The sequence below is a fragment of the Coregonus clupeaformis genome, unplaced genomic scaffold (assembly GCF_020615455.1).
Source record: "Coregonus clupeaformis isolate EN_2021a unplaced genomic scaffold, ASM2061545v1 scaf1050, whole genome shotgun sequence".
In the NCBI taxonomy this organism is placed as follows: domain Eukaryota; kingdom Metazoa; phylum Chordata; class Actinopteri; order Salmoniformes; family Salmonidae; genus Coregonus; species Coregonus clupeaformis.
This window is the reverse complement of record NW_025534504.1, coordinates 54,732-70,025: the sequence shown is the minus strand read 5'-3', so window position 1 is coordinate 70,025 and position 15,294 is coordinate 54,732. Positions and strand designations below refer to the sequence as shown.

The 15,294-nt window shown below is 43.6% G+C and overlaps 1 protein-coding gene across 1 annotated transcript in view; it reads left to right on the top strand.

Annotated features, from left to right (window-relative positions):
- Positions 1 to 11,373, top strand: part of LOC123486183 (transient receptor potential cation channel subfamily M member 4-like) — an 82,452-nt gene extending 71,079 nt beyond the window's left edge. The window contains exons 20-27 of the mRNA XM_045217404.1: positions 1,146 to 1,278; positions 7,071 to 7,245; positions 8,920 to 9,088; positions 9,774 to 9,955; positions 10,154 to 10,286; positions 10,557 to 10,629; positions 10,993 to 11,086; positions 11,271 to 11,373. Of these exons, the coding sequence (XP_045073339.1) occupies positions 1,146 to 1,278; positions 7,071 to 7,245; positions 8,920 to 9,088; positions 9,774 to 9,955; positions 10,154 to 10,286; positions 10,557 to 10,629; positions 10,993 to 11,086; positions 11,271 to 11,311 (1,000 nt within the window). The 3' untranslated portion in view covers positions 11,312 to 11,373. The remainder of the gene's footprint in view (positions 1 to 1,145; positions 1,279 to 7,070; positions 7,246 to 8,919; positions 9,089 to 9,773; positions 9,956 to 10,153; positions 10,287 to 10,556; positions 10,630 to 10,992; positions 11,087 to 11,270) is intronic.
- Positions 11,374 to 15,294: the final 3,921 nt, after the last annotated feature.

Below are 15,294 nucleotides of genomic sequence, written 5' to 3'. Positions count from 1 at the left end.
TCGGCGCCCATGAATGGAACGCTGAGAAAAGACGCAACACGACCCAAATACCTCGTCGCCATTAATGTAGCGTCCCTGGGTGGGCACCCTCGTCGCCATTAATGTAGTGTCGAGAAAACAATGCTAATTATGCTGTGAGAACAAGGAATCCGTTGACACTGTACTTTGATTATAAAGGTTTATTATATCAAAAGATTTCAGCGTCAATTTACAGACATCTGCAGACATCTGGAGAATAACCGGCCACAATCTCTAATATGTTATTCTCCCCTCCTTTGTCCCAAACCATAGTATAGATATCCTATGTAACCTGATATGGGTGTTTTCCCCTACAGACCAATCCCAGGACTCCACCCAGCAGACTTCCTCTGTTTTAGGGTGCCCCTGTAGAACTACTCTCCAGATGCTCCCTTAAGCTGAGTATCCTCTAAGACCATTTGCAACCGTCAGCAAAGTCATAAATTGTTCAGATACTACATTAGTCACAGGAATCGGGACTAATAAATCCAATGCAATGGCCTGTTCTACAAATGGTAGGCTTACCACATAGATGGGCAATCATAAAATTCAATTTCAGGCAACACTGTAGGCTACACCTCAGTAAGCACGGGCTGATGCCTTTTGGACGTCTTTTTTTGGTGCAGTCCGGACCGGCCTTGATTTCCACATCCATGGACAATGTTTTTTGTTCCGGTCCCGGCAAAATCTGAACCAATCATAGATGTCTATGTTTACTTCAGACCGGCCATGATTTCAATGTCCACGGACATAGATTTGGACCAGCCTTGATTTGGCCCAAACATAGACTTCTATAAATTACATATTTTCAACTTTCATTAAGAACCAGAAATTAGCCTGATTTTAACATTGGGAAATACATATTTTTGACGTCTAGAAAATACGTATTTTCAACATCCGGAAAATATGCCTTTTCAACATCATGGAAAATATGTATTTTAAGCGTACGGAAAATACCTCTCTTCACCTTTCATTCAGAACCTAAATTGAACCTAACTTCAACGTCTGGAAAATACGTATTTGACCCGTCTTTTCAACGTAAGGGCATTTTTTGCTCTTGCCTAGGGCGGCAGAACGGCCCTGTGTTTATGACCCTGTGACTATAACCAGGCGTTTGTGTGTTCTAGAATGTTCCCGTGGTCCTATGAGTTTGGCCGGGCTGTGATGGCTGTGGACTACATGGTGTTTACCCTCCGTCTCATCCACATATTCGCCATCCACAAACAGCTGGGACCCAAGATCATCATCGTTGAAAAAATGGTGAGTGCTTTTTAAAAAGAGGGATAAAACCCTTTTTACTACAGTGTGTCTAGATCAGGGATGGGCAACTTTGATGGTTGTGGGGGCCACACAAAATTGGTCATGAGGGGCTCTACATACTGACATCCATACACATAAACTCAGCAAAAAAAAGAAATGTCCTCTCACTGTCAACTGTGTTTATTTTCAGCAAACTTAACATGTGTAAATATCTGTATGAACATAACAAGATTCAACAACTGAGACATTAACTGAACAAGTTCCACAGACACGTGACTAACATAAATTGAATAATGTTTCCCTGAACAAAGGGGGGGTCAAAATCAAAAGTAACAGTCAGTATCTGGTGTGGCCACACGCTGCATTAAGTTCTGCAGTGCATCTCCTTCTCATGGACTGCACCAGATTTGCCAGTTATTGCTGTGAGATGTTACCCTACTCTTCCACCAAGGCACCTGCAAGTTCCCAGACATTTCTGGGGGGAATGGCCCTAGCCCTCACCCTCCGATCCAACAGGTCCCAGACGTGCTCAATGGGATTGAGATCCGGGCTCTTCACTGGCCATGGCAGAACACTGACATTCCTGTCTTGCAGGAAATCACGCACAGAACGAGCAGTATGGCTGGTGGCATTGTCATGCTGGAGGGTCATGTACCACATGAGGGAGGAGGATGTCTTCCCTGTAATGCACAGCGTTGAGATTGCCTGCAATGACAACAAGCTCAGTCCGATGATGCTGTGACACACCGCCCCAGACCATGATGGACCCTCCACCTCCAAATCGATCCCGCTCCAGAGTACAGGCCTCAGTGTAACGCTCATTCCTTCGACTATAAACGCGAATCCGACCATCACCCCTGGTGAGACAAAACTGTGACTCGTCAGTGAAGAGCACTTTTTGCCAGTCCTGTCTGGTCCAGCATCGGTGGGTTTGTGCCCATAGGCGACGTTGTTGCCGGTGATTTCTGGTGAGGACCTGCCTTACAACAGGACTACAAGCCCTCAGTCCAGCCTCTCTCAGCCTATTGCGGACAGTCTGAGCACTGATGGAGGGATTGTGCGTTCCTGGTGTAACTCATGCAGTTGTTGTTGCCACCCTGTATCTGTCCCGCAGGTGTGATGTTCGGATGTACCGATCCTGTGCAGGTGTTGTTACACGTGGTCTGCCACTGTGAGGACGATCAGCTGTCCGTCCTGTCTCCCTGTAGTGCTGTCTTAGGCATCTCAAAGTACGGACATTGCAATTTATTGCCCTGGCCACATCTGCAGTCTGCAGTGCCTCCTTGCAGCATGCCTAAGGCACGTTCACACAGATGAGCAGGGACCCTGGGCATCTTTCTTTTGGTGTTTTTCAGAGTCAGTAGAAAGGCCTCTTTAGTGTCCTAAGTTTTCATAACTGTGACCTTAATTGCCAACCATCTGTAAGCTGTTAGTGTCTTAACGACCGTTCCACAGGTTCATGTTTATTAATTGTTTATGGTTCATTGAACAAGCATGGGAAACAGTGTTTAAACCCTTTACATTTACATTTACATTTAGTCATTTAGCAGACAATGAAGATCTGTGAAGTTGTTTGGATTTTTACGAATTATCTTTGAAAGACAGGGTCCTGAAAAAGGGACGTTTCTGTTTTTGCTGAGTTTACATGCAGTCAAAGTCCTATCCTTAAAGCCTTTTGGGGGCCATAGCAACATTTTGTTTTAGAGTTAATTTCCTGCAATTCTATACATTTTGCCATGGGCGTAGAGAAAATGTTGTAATTTTAAAGCAAGTTTGCTAAAAAAAAAAAAAAATGAGATGGGGCGGAGAGAAGATGTTGCAATTTTATAACAAATTTCCAATTCTACTCATTTTGACATGGGGCTGAGAGAAAAATTTGGAGTTTTCCAGCTAATTCCCTGCAAGTCCACACATTTTGCCATAGGATGGAGACAAATGTTTGCAGTTTTTAATATGATATCTGATGATCAACGGGGGCCACCCGGTCAGTAGTTCGACAATGATTACTACAAGTTTAGATACAGTGGGGAAAAAAAGTATTTAGTCAGCCACCAATTGTGCAAGTTCTCCCACTTAAAAAGATGAGAGAGGCCTGTAATTTTCATCATAGGTACACGTCAACTATGACAGACAAAATGAGAAAAAAATATCCAGAAAATCACATTGTAGGATTTTTAATACATTTATTTGCAAATTATGGTGGAAAATAAGTATTTGGTCACCTACAAACAAGCAAGATTTCTGGCTCTCACAGACCTGTAACTGCTTCTTTAAGAGGCTCCTCTGTCCTCCACTCGTTACCTGTATTAATGGCACCTGTTTGAACTTGTTATCAGTATAAAAGACACCTGTCCACAACCTCAAACAGTCACACTCCAAACTCCACTATGGCCAAGACCAAAGAGCTGTCAAAGGACACCAGAAACAAAATTGTAGACCTGCACCAGGCTGGGAAGACTGAATCTGCAATAGGTAAGCAGCTTGGTTTGAAGAAATCAACTGTGGGAGCAATTATTAGGAAATGGAAGACGTACAAGACCACTGATAATCTCCCTCAATCTGGGGCTCCACGCAAGATCTCACCCCGTGGGGTCAAAATGATCACAAGAACGGTGAGCAAAAATCCCAGAACCACACGGGGGACCTAGTGAATGACCTGCAGAGAGCTGGGACCAAAGTAACAAAGCCTACCATCAGTAACACACTACGCCGCCAGGGACTCAAATCCTGCAGTGCCAGACGTGTCCCCCTGCTTAAGCCAGTACATGTCCAGGCCCGTCTGAAGTTTGCTAGAGTGCATTTGGATGATCCAGAAGAGGATTGGGAGAATGTCATATGGTCAGATGAAACCAAAATAGAACTTTTTGGTAAAAACTCAACTCGTCGTGTTTGGAGGACAAAGAATGCTGAGTTGCATCCAAAGAACACCATACCTACTGTGAAGCATGGGGGTGGAAACATCATGCTTTGGGGCTGTTTTTCTGCAAAGGGACCAGGACGACTGATCCGTGTTAAGGAAAGAATGAATGGGGCCATGTATCGTGAGATTTTGAGTGAAAACCTCCTTCCATCAGCAAGGGCATTGAAGATGAAACGTGGCTGGGTCTTTCAGCATGACAATGATCCCAAACACACCGCCCGGGCAACGAAGGAGTGGCTTCGTAATAAGCATTTCAAGGTCCTGGAGTGGCCTAGCCAGTCTCCAGATCTCAACCCCATAGAAAATCTTTGGAGGGAGTTGAAAGTCTGTGTTGCCCAGCGACAGCCCCAAAACATCACTGCTCTAGAGGAGATCTGCATGGAGGAATGGGCCAAAATACCAGCAACAGTGTGTGAAAACCTTGTGAAGACTTACAGAAAACGTTTGACCTGTGTCATTGCCAACAAAGGGTATATAACAAAGTATTGAGAAACTTTTGTTATTGACCAAATACTTATTTTCCACCATAATTTGCAAATAAATTCATTAAAAATCCTACAATGTGATTTTCTGGATTTCTTTTCCTCATTTTGTCTGTCATAGTTGACGTGTACCTATGATGAAAATTACAGGCCTCTCTCATCTTTTTAAGTGGGAGAACTTGCACAATTGGTGGCTGACTAAATACTTTTTTTCCCCACTGTAGCTGGACGCTAGACTAACTTACCAATCAAAAAATGGTAGCTGACATGGCTAATTGAGTGACTGTTAGTGACTGACATAAGAGAAAAACTGCTGATGCACAACAACATTAAAAAATTGCACCTTGTAAAGAAAAAGACGTGTGTGTGTGTGTGTGTGTCTAATTATTGATTGTGAGAGCATAGACAGCACCATTGAGGCCATCTCCATTTTGAAGTAGTCAATTTCCTTTTACTACTCCTATGAATTGGCAAACAAACTGAAAGGGTGCAAACAAACCACACTGAGTGTGTTGTTTGAACAGGTAATAAAGCCAAGGTTTTGCGATTTACTGCCACCTGCAGTTATGGAATGTTTGCTCACAAGTATAATTAATTGTCTGATCCCTCCTAATGACCCAGATGTGATCCTTCCTTAACCCATAGGAAGTCCCACCCATTTGACTACTTCAAAATGGTGAAAGTCCATAATGGCACTGCCCATGCTAAAACTGGCTTTTGGGAAGGAGAGTTCCCAACCTGCCTTGCAAAAGTATTCAGACCCCATAGATTTCTTCACATTTTATTAACATTGATTTGATTGTAATTTTTTTGGTCAACAATCTACTCCAAATACTACTTTATTTTACTAAATAAGTTCAGGAGTACAATTTGTCTTAACAAATCACAATAAGTTACAATAATAGGAGTTGACATGATTTTTGAATGACTAACCCTTCCTCTGTCTCCCATACATACATCTGTAAGGTCCCTCAGTCAAGTATTGAATTTAAAGCACATATTCGACTAAGACCAGGGAGCTTTTCAAATCAGACATGGAATATCTCTTTCAGCATGGTCAAGATAATAATTATGCTGTGGATTATGTATTAAACCACCCAGATACATTAAAAATACAGTCGTCCTTCTGAACTGAGCTGTAGGACAGGAATTAAACTGCTCAGGGATGTTACCATGAGGACATTTGGTGATTTTAAAACCATTACAGAGTTCAATGGCTGTGATGGGAGAACTGAGGATGGATAAATAACATTATAGTGACTCCACAATAATGACTTAAATGACAGAGTGAAAAGAATACAAATATACAGAATGGGAATATTCCAAAACATTCACCTTGTGTGCAACCATTTACATTTTAGTCATTTAGCAGACGCTCTTATCGACTTACAGTTAGTGAGTGCATACATTTTCATACTGGCCCCCCGTGGGAAACGAACCCACAACCCTGGCATTGCAAACGCCATGCTCTACCAACTGAGCTACATCGGACTCAACCAGGCACTAAAGTAACTGCAAAAAAGGTAAAGGAATACACTTTTTGGCCTAATTGCAAAGCCTTATGTTTGGGGCAAATCCAACAGAACACATCACTGAGTAACTGCCTCCTTATTTTCAAGCATGGTGGTGGCTGCATCATGGTATGGGTATGATTGACATCTGGAAATGCTAGTTTTTCAGGATACAAATAAATGGGATGGAGCTAAGCTGAGGCAAAATCCTAGAGGAAACCTGGTTCAGTCTGCTTTCCAACAGACACTGGGATAGGAATTAATCTTTCAGCAGGACAATAACCTACAACACAAGGCTAAATCTACACTGGAGTTGCTTACCAAGAAGACAGTGAATGTTTGAGTGGCAAAGTTACAGTTTTGACTTAAATCTGCTTCACAATCTATGGCAAGACTTGAAAATTGCTGTCTAGCCATGATCCCCAACATCTTGACAGAGGTTGAAGAATTATGAAAAAAAAAGATGGCTAATATTGCACAATCCAGGTGTGTAAAACTCTTAGACTTACCCAAGACTCACGGCTGTAATCACTGCCAAAGGTGTTTCTAACAAGTATTGACTCAGGGAGCTGAATACTTATGCAACAACTATATTTTAGTTATTTAATTTCTCTTAATCTTTAAGAAAAATATAAATAAAATGTACTACTTTGACATCAAGTATTTTGTGTAGATTGTTGGCAAGAAATGACAAATCTCTTTTAATCCCACTTTGTAAATCCAAGGGGTCTGAATACTTTTGCAAGGCACTGGTCTAGATCCAGGTGCTGGTTTTGGCAGGAACAACTAGTATCCAAAAACAAGTGTAAAAACTGCACTAGAAAAAACAGCCGATGTCATTTTCTCCCCTTAATATTCTGCTCCCCTCCTGATTGGCAGATGAAGGATGTCTTCTTCTTCCTCTTCTTCCTGGCGGTGTGGCTCATGGCCTACGGCGTAGCCAATCAGGCGCTGCTCTACTCCTACGATCCTCGTCCCGGTTGGATCTTTCGCCGAGTGTTCTACAGGCCGTACCTGCACATATTTGGACATATCCCCATTCACGAAATGGATGGTGTGTTGATGTTTGTGTACAAATGTGGTTTGCATGTGTGGCAGGTAGCTTAGTGGTTAAGAGCATTGTGCCAGTAACCGAAAGGTTGCTGGTTCTAATCCCTGAGCCGACTAGGTGAAAAATCTGTCGATGTGCCCTTGAGCAAGGCACTTAACCCTAATTGCTCCTGTAAGTCGCTCTGGATAAGAGCGTCTGCTAAATGACTTAAATGTAAAATGTATGTAACATAGTACAGGTAACTGCCAAAATAAAGGAAACACTTGAGTAAATGAGGGATACAAAGTACTGTATATTGAAAGCAAGTGGTTCCTGAGTTAATTAAGCAATTAACATCGCATCATACTTAGTCATGATGCGATGTTAATTGCTTAATTAACTCAGGAACCACTTGCTTTCAATATACAGTACTTTGGATAAACATGCCCAGTTGGTCATTATTTTGGCTACCATGGCTAGAAGAAGAGATCTCAGTGACTTTGAAAGAGGGGTCTAAAAGGAGTTTAGGAGATTTGATCTGTGTGTGTGTGTGTGTGTCCACAAAACACCAAATTATGGAATTTCTCATGGAATAAAAGGTGTTACATCCCTCCAGTAGAGTTCCAGACACTTGTAGAATCTATGCCAAGGTGCATTTAAGCTGTTCTGGTGGCTCGTGGTGGCCCAACGCCTTATTGAGATGCCCTGTTGGTGTTTCCTTTATTTTGTCAGTTACCTGTGTGTGTGTATATATATATATATATATATATATATACACCTGTATATACACTGAATGTACAAAACATTAAGGACACCTTCCTAATATTGAGTTGCAGTCCCCCTTTTGCCCTCAGAACAGCCTGAATTCGTCGAGGCATGGACTCTACAAGGTGTCGAAAGTGTTCCACAGGGATGCTGGCCCATGTTGACTCCAATGCTTCCCACAGTTGTGTCAAGTTGGCTGGTTGTCCTTTGGGTGGTGGACCATTCTTGATACACACCGGAAACTGTTGAGCTTGAAAAACCCAGCAGCATTGCAGTTCTTGACACAAACCGGTGTGCCTGGCACCTACTACCATACCCTGTTCAAAGGCACTTTAATATTTTGTCTTGCCCATTCACCCTCTGGCACACATACACGATCCATGTCTCAAGGCTTAAAAATCATTCTTTAACCGGTCTCCTCCCCTTCATCTACACTGATTGAAGTGGATTTAACAAGTGACATCAATAAGGGATCATAGCTTTCACCTGGATTCACCTGGTCAGTGTATGTCATGGAAAGAGCACGTGTTCCTAATGTTTTGTACACTCAGTGTGTATGTGTATATATAACTTGCTTCTCTCTTTCTTGGTTCCTCTATCTCTGTATCCCATCTCAATTCCTTACTCCAACCCCTGCCCAATCTACCCTCTTTGTCATACCATTTTAAATATTTATTCTTTACACCCCTCCCCATTTCTTCCCATCTCTTTTGATGGGGCGGCGCACAATTGGCCCAGCGTCGTCCAGGGTAGGGGAGGGAATGGCCGGCAGGGATGTAGCTCAGTTGGTAGAGAATGGCGTTTGGAACGCCAGGGTTGTGGGTTCGATTCCCACGGGGGGCCAGTATAAAAAAAAAAAGAGCGTCTGCTAAATGACTAAAATGTAAATGTAAACTCTCACCGTCTCCCTCCCTCCCTCGTGTCTGTCTGTAGCTGATAAACTGGAGGAGGGGATAGAGTGCACCAATAACGTCACCCTGATGGAGGCAGGGGCAGAGCCCTGCACAAGTACCTATGCCAACTGGCTGGTGGTCATTTTATTGGTCATCTTCCTGCTGGTCACCAACATCCTCCTGGTCAACCTGCTCATTGCCATGTTCAGGTAACGGACCCCCCAGTCTGTCCCTCTTTCTCTCTCTGTCCCTCTTTCTCTCTCTGTCCCTCTTTCTCTCTCTGTCCCTCTTTCTCTCTCTGTCCCTCTTTCTCTCTCTGTCCCTCTTTCTCTCTCTGTCCCTCTTTCTCACGCTGTCCCTTTTTCTCTCTCACCATCTTTCACTCTCTGTCCCTCTTTCACTCTCTCACCATCTTTCTTTCTCTCTCTGTCCCTCTTTCTCTCTCTGTCCTTCTTTCTCTCTGTTCCTCTTTCTCACACTGTCCCTCTTTCACTCTCTAACCATCTTTCTCTCTCTTTCCCTCTTTCTCTCTCTTTCCCTCTTTCACTCTCTGTCCCTCTTTCCCATCTAGCACCCCCCCCATATCCCTGTTTCACTCTCTTTGTGTTCCCCTTGAGAGATCATCACTCATTCAATAGGCCTCTTTAATCCGTGGGCTGAATTCCTCTTATTTTATCTAGTTCCTCACTGTCTCTTCAATAGTGTTGTTGGATTAAATTAATCAACTTGATTTAATTTGTGAGTGTCTTATTTGATACTAGCCCTGCATGTTTGAGTGCCATATATTTTTCTGGCTCTGCTTTCATGTGTGTCATTGGGGCCCAAAACGCCATTAACCAAAAGTATAATAAAACCAATAATCTCTGTCTCGCTCTCCTTTCTCCCTTCCTGCAGTTACACATTCTCCAAAGTGCAGGAGCACAGTGACACCTACTGGAAGTTCCAGCGCTACAACTTGATCGCGGAATACCACTCTAGACCCTGTCTGGCACCACCCTTCATCATCCTCTCCCACCTTCACCTCTTCATCAAGAGACACATCCGCAGGATCCCCTCCGTCAAGATCAAACACTTTGGTGAGAGAGGGAGGGAGGGAGGGAGGGAGACTGGGGGAGGGAGGGAGACAGAGGAAGGGAGACCAATGATCAGATAAGTCACTTCAAGTATTGAACTTGAAGTATTTTAGAGTCCTCTTCCATTGTCCTTCAAGAGTGTTTTTCTCATTTTCTCTTCTTCCCATTTTCTTTGTTCTTCCCTCTTTTCCCCTCCTCCAGTTCTGGATATCCGTGGTAGGCAGGCCAGTAGACTGAACACATGGGAGGCCATCCAGAAGGAGAATATACTGTCTGCCCAGAACAAACGAGAGCGAGAGAAAGACTCAGAGAGACTCAAACGCACCTCTGTCAAGTGAGACATCTCTCCATCTCTCACCCTCGGCCACTTATTTATGTCATAGACTAAATGCCAGATTCATTTAACAGCTTCAGTTAACAGCTCGGCTTGATCTGGCCTATAAATAGAATGGTTGAGATGCTGTAGATTGATTGTCTTCCTGTGTTAGGGATCGAGTCAATTACATTTTAAATTCATGAATCAAACTAATGAATACACTTCCTAAATTGACTGAGAAGTGATAAGTGAATTGACCACTAACCTGTGTTGCGGTTGTGTCTGAAGGGTGGACAGTGTCCTAAAGCAGATGGCAGAGATCCGGGACCACGGCCGTAGGCTCAAAATGCTGGAGACAGAGGTCAGTGTCAGCCTGGGCTGCTGCCCGCAGCTCTCACACACAACCTGCTTTATCTGCCCAGTGGCAAAGAGACACGTACCTGAAGTTTCAGTAGTCCTTAAGTGTGTGTGTGTCTGTGCACGTGTGTTCCTTAGTGTGTATTCGTAAGTGTGTGTACATGACGGGGGCTCAATGCGCCTCCCCTGGTTTCTCCCTCAACATTTGGACTGCAGCTGTTGTATCTGCCTGCTCAGCACTGTATAGAGTCCATCCGTCATGGTCACCCCTCTCACCCTCCCTCTCTCCCCCCTCTCTCTTTTCCCCCTCTTTCACTCGCTCTCTTTCTCTCTCTCTCTTTTTCTCTCCCTTCTCTTTCGTTCCCAGTTGGAGTACTGTTCTAGTGCCCTCTCCTGGATGGTGCAGGCTCTCTCTCAGAGTAACTTGATAAAGCCCACATGTCCTCCGCCCGCTCTCCGAGGTAAGGTTGCATACAGATATATGTAATACACATGATATAGGTTACATACAGATATATGTAATAGATATATGATATAGGTTACATAGTATGTAATGTTGCCTCCTACCTCCAAGAGACATTTCCAGTCAATTGTATTACTTGGTTTTTGTACTAATTCCAGTTTCTGTTGTGTTTTCTCTTTCAGATCAGACTCTCCAACTAGCTGACCCAAGTGATGGAGAATAGTGAAATCTAGACACATGTGTACAGTAAGGGAAAAAAGTATTTGATCACCTGCTGATTTTGTAAGTTTGCCCACTGACAAAGAAATGATCAGTCTATAATTTTAATGGTAGGTTTATTTGAACAGTGAGAGACAGAATAACAACAACAAAATCCAGAAAAACACGTGTCAAAAATGTTATAAATTGATTTTTGCATTTTAATGAGGGAAGTAAGTATTTGACCCCCTCTCAATCAGAAAGATTTCTGGCTCCCAGGTGTCTTTTATACAGGTAACGAGCTGAGATTAGGAGCACACTCTTAAAGGGAGTGCTCCTAATCTCAGCTTGTTACCTGTATAAAAGACACCTGTCCACAGAAGCAATCAATCAATCAGATTCCAAACTCTCCACCATGGCCAAGACCAAAGAGCTCTCCAAGGATGTCAGGGACAAGATTGTAGACCTACACAAGGCTAGAATGGGCTACAAGACCATCGCCAAGCAGCTTGGTGAGAAGGTGACAACAGTTGGTGCGATTATTCGCAAATGGAAGAAACACAAAAGTCCTGTCATTCTCCCTCAGCCTGGGGCTCCATGCAAGTTCTAACCTCGTGGAGTTGCAATGATCAAGAGAACAGTGAGGAATCAGCCCAGAACTACACGGGAGGATCTTGTCAATGATCTCAAGGCAGCTGGGACCATAGTCACCAAGAAAACAATTGGTAACACACTACGCTGTGAAGGACTGAAATCCTGCAGCGCCCGCAAGGTCACCCTGCTCAAGAAAGCACATATACAGGGCCGTCTGAAGTTTGCCAATGAACATCTGAATGATTCAGAGGAGAACTGGGTGAAAGTGTTGTGGTCAGATGAGACCAAAATCGAGCTCTTTGGCATCAACTCAAATCGCAGTTTTTGGAGGAGGAGGATTGCTGCCTATGACCCCAAGAACACCATCCCCACCGTCAAACATGGAGGTGGAAACATTATGCTTTGGGGGTGTTTTTCTGCTAAGGGGACAGGACAACTTCACCGCATCAAAGGGACGATGGACGGGGCCATGTACCGTCAAATCTTGGGTTAGAACCTCCTTCCCTCAGCCAGGGCATTGAAAATGGGTTGTGGATGGGTATTCCAGCATGACAATGACCCAAAACACACAGCCAAGGCAATGAAGGAGTGGCTCAAGAAGAACCACATTAAGGTCCTGGAGTGGCCTAGCCAGTCTCCAGACCTTAATCCCATAGAAAATCTGTGGAGGGAGTTGAAGGTTCGAGTTGCCAAACGTCAGCCTCGAAACCTTAATGACTTGGAGAAGATCTGCAAAGAGGAGTGGGACAAAATCCCTCCTGGTGGCCAACTACAAGAAAAGTCTGACCTCTGTGATTGCCAACAAGGGTTTTGCCACCAAGTACTAAGTAATGTTTTGCAGAGGGGTCAAATACTTATTTACCTCATTAAAATGCAAATCAATTTATAACATTTTTTACATGCTTTTTACATGCTTTCTGGATTTTTGTTTTGTTATTCTGTCTCTCACTGTTCAAATAAACCTACCACTAAAATTATAGATTGATAATGTCTTTGTCAGTGGGCAAACGTACAAAATCAGCAGGGGATCAAATACTTTTTTCCCTCACTGTACACACACACACACACACACACAAAATCACTGTCACTCAGGGCCAAAGATTGTCAAGAAATGCCAAAGCCGGACTCGATGTTTATTCATCCATCATTTCAATGTCCTTTTATAAACTTTGATCATTTGAACTGCTGCCATTTTGTATGTGGACCATTGTTGCTCTTCTATGTTACACCTGTTGTTCTAGAAATCTTGTTCCTGTGGGTTCTAGAATGGATGGGCGTCTGTTCTTAATGTAAGATGTACAGGCATTTGTAAAAGTGCAATTCAAATTTATCTACCCCCATAATGACATGACCAAGTACAAAAGCATTCAACCTGACACGATCACAAAAACATACATTGTTTGTATGTTGCTTTTTGGTTTTGCACTCGAAGACTCTCCACTAAGGGCTATATTCAATCAGTTCTGCCTTAATCCGCGATAACCGACAACTGCATAGCAGTTTCATTGTTTTTATTTAGGCGATATCAGAGCTGTAACTGTGTTGGAGCTGTCAAATCAGAAAACTGCTCCCTGCTTTACATCACTACACCGACCACGCACGTGCGTCTGTTTGCACCATCGTGAGCATGTTGATTTTGTCTATCCCCACCAGACGCAATCAGGACAAAATAGCAATAGGGGGAGCAGAATGGGGGAGAACACAAGACTGGTAGTAGACATGAGGAAGGTCGTTACATTTATGACAGCAGCAATCACTTGCACAGAAAAACTGCTTAAACCTACTTTAGATTTTGTAATACAAGGTTATGTTGCAGTCCGTAGAGATAGGGTGGGAGGGGGAGGATTGGACTGAGGAGATGGATATTTGGGGAAGTGGAGTGGGTTTCAGGAGTTGATTGAACAGTAGCTGTCTCAGGTTGATCTAAATTCAGATATAGAAACAGTGAATGATGGAGTAAGAGGAGAAATAGTAGGGGCTGTAAGGCAGGTGATTCCTATGGGGACAGGGGGAGAAAGAATAACGCTGTTCCCTGGTGGAGTGAAGTGTAGAGAAGCAGTGAAGAGTAGAAACAGGCCTATCAGAATGTTGAAAAGGTCCCATAATTACCAGCACCTGATTCAGTATAAACAAGCACAAGCAGTAGTAAGGAGGGTCATTAGGACAGCTAAAACAGAGTGTTGGCACAGGTTCTGTGGAAACATAGGCAGGATCACTCTTGTGGGAGAGGTATGGGGGATGATTAAGGGGATGAGTGGGGTCAGACGAGATTGTTGCAGTGAGAGATATGGAAAAGGCAGATATGTTAGCCTAGGCATTTGTGAAGGTGCACAGCTCAAATAATCTGAGAAGAGGGGCAATGTGGGAGAGAGAGGGTCAGAGGAGTACATTTGGGGGTCGTGGATCAGAGAGAGATGGTGGGAGATGCGTTGAATGGCCCTTTCACGTTGGCTGAGATGACGAGAGCATTAGCTAAAGCTGGGGTAGCATCTCCTGGGAAGGATGAGATATGTTACATCATGCAATGGGAAAAGTATTGGGCCTTTACAATAATATGTGGCAGGAAGGGAAACTGCCTGGAAGTTGGAAGCAGGCTGTAGTGGTGCCAATACGGAAACCAGGGAAAGATCCTACTAGTCCTTCAAGTTATAGGCCGATTAGCGTTGACATCTCATGTATCCAAACGTATTATAACGGAAAGGCTGACTTACTTTCTGGAGAGTAGAGGACTAATGTCACCAGATCAAAGTGGGTTCAGGAAAGGCAGGGGAACGATGGATCCTGTACTGTGCCTTGAGTCAGTCATACAGAAGGCACAGGCAAATAAGGAGGTGGTGGTAGCCGTTTTCTTCGATGTAGAGAAGGCCTACTTATCAAGCTGGATATCATGGGGGTTGGAGGAAGGGTTTTTAACTGGATAAATGATTTAATTTTTGGCCGATCAATACAAGTGAGGGTGGGGAGCTCTATGTCAGAAAGCTATGAGGTAGATAATGGTACCCCCCAGGGAAGTATCATTTGTCCTTTGTTGTTCTCCAATATGATTGACATTCTCCCAGGTGAGATCTTATATTGGGAGGTCATTGTTTGCGGATGATGGGGCACTGTGGAATAGAGGGAGAAACATTACCCACACAGCCAGGAGAGTTCAAGAAGCAATCAGTGAAGTTGAGCATTGGTCCCTCAGGTGGGGCGTCAAGTTTTCAGTTGAGAAAATACAGACAGTTTTTTCTAGAAGGAAGGTTGCGGAGGAAATATACTTGAAATTGTATGGAAGGAATCTGGAGAGGGTGGGAGTGTTTAGGTTCCCTGGGGTCTGGTTTGGCACTTGAATGACATGGGCAGAGTATATTAAAACCTCTTAAGGATCGGACCCTTTTTTTCAATTTTCGCCTAAAATGACATACCCAAATC